The 1,724-nt window shown below is 48.5% G+C and overlaps 1 protein-coding gene across 1 annotated transcript; it reads right to left on the reverse strand.

Annotated features, from left to right (window-relative positions):
- Positions 1 to 141: 141 nt before the first annotated feature.
- Positions 142 to 1,442, reverse strand: LOC108491948 (unconventional myosin-Ih-like; the record flags this gene model as incomplete). Its single annotated transcript, XM_017803733.1, has 4 exons — positions 142 to 218; positions 569 to 682; positions 947 to 1,064; positions 1,337 to 1,442. Coding segments are annotated over 4 exons (415 nt in total), but the record flags the coding sequence as incomplete, so codon positions are not given.
- Between the last annotated feature and the right edge of the window lie 282 nt (positions 1,443 to 1,724).

Genomic DNA, 1,724 nt, shown 5'->3' on the forward strand with positions numbered 1-1,724 from the left:
GGGCAGGTACACCTTCCACCAGCCCAGGTTGCTCCAAGCCCAGTCCAACCTGGCATCTCCTACATCAACCTGGAGCCCAGAACACGGTTCACCAGGCCCTGCTGCTTAGTCTGTGTCAGAGGAAGGGAACTAGAACCTTACTCAGCAGTTGTTTCCTGTACTCAAAGGCATCTTCTGTAGCAAACAGAGTCTTTGGGAAACGAATGAATATTTTGGTTCTGAAAAAGAGACCAGGAACAGGTTATCATTCATGGTGGGCCCTTGTTTCAGCTGCCCCAACCAGGTTCAGGGTCCTCCAACCAGCTGTGATGCCACCCAAGCCTAAAGTTGCCCTGGGCTGCCCAAGCAAGCAGGAAACCTGGAGCTGAGGCAAAGCAGCTCATCTGCCCTAACCCAGAGATGGAAGAAACGAGGCTGGATTGAAGCTTCCATGGAAACAGGTAAAAATAAACAAGAAATGTCTGCATCTGAGGGCTTTATCTGTCTCCTTGCTTGTGTCACAGACAGGACAGAAGATCCAACAGCAAACACTGAGAGCAGAGATCACAGCCAAAGTGAGGACATTTACCTTCCTAATTTGTACTCCTCAGGCTTGTAACCTATGTGCTTGATGAGCCTCTCCACACCCTCAGCTGCTGTCCCATGCCAGTTGGGCCAGGTAGCTGGACAGAGGCATTTATACCTGAAAGGTCAGCAAGACATCAGCTCAAATGGCATGAAATTTGAGAAACCACTTCCTGAAAACTCTCCCCCTCAAATTCCCACTGCTTTATTCGAGACAGACGATGCCCAAATGGGTCAAAACGGATCCAGGCAAGACACGTGCAAAGGTTATTTTTGGTGAAGAGGAGTGTCTGCTGACACCTCCCATCACTGGGGCTGGACATTTAACCACAGCTTGCTCAGAAGCCCCCACGGGAGGGCAGGATTCCTTGGGAAAGCCCACCTTTGCAGGAAGAGCTCGTACTTGCGCCGGTACGCGAAGCCGGCTCGTCGCACCCGCAGATGCTCCATCAGGCCCAGGTACTTCACCTGGTGTCGGATCAGGAAATCATCAAACTTCCCTGCAACAAGGACACACACTCACTGGCAAGTTCTGCCTGTGGAAGCTCCCTCACGGGTCCATGTGTTGGGAGAAACCAGGGAGGAATCAAATCCCCAACTATCCAAAGTGATGACTTTGCTGCAGCTTAACTAAGCTATTTATGTATACATATATATAAAAACACACACACACACACACACAGGCACATACACAGCACATACACAGGCTGCACCTTGCTACAAACAAGTCTCTCAGTTCATTCCTTGACCTCCTCAGTGTCTCCAGCCTTACCAGGCTCCTTGTTGTCATTGGGTTTAATGCAGCGGATGTAAGAAGGCTCCTTGGACATCAGGATTTCTATCAGACTTGTCAGGCTGTTTTTGAACTGGGTTGCAACCTAAGACAGCATTGAAAGAACTGTCTTAGCCTTGGAACTCATCACTGGAGGAATTGAGATAACTCACTCCCTGCATCCAGCTTAAAGCTGGAATTGAACGTTTTTATATAGTCGTGTTTTATATATATACATACATATATATACATATATATATATATAAACACTGGCTGCTGTCTCAGCAGCATCACTGCTCAGCTGCCAGGAAGTTTGCAGGGGTGGAACAGCAACAAAAACATCCACCAAGTTCAGGAATCCCAGAATCATTAGGGTTGGAAGGGACCT

The sequence above is a fragment of the Lepidothrix coronata genome, unplaced genomic scaffold, assembly GCF_001604755.1.
Source record: "Lepidothrix coronata isolate B3197 unplaced genomic scaffold, Lepidothrix_coronata-1.0 Scaffold3206, whole genome shotgun sequence".
Classification (NCBI taxonomy): Eukaryota; Metazoa; Chordata; class Aves; order Passeriformes; family Pipridae; genus Lepidothrix; species Lepidothrix coronata.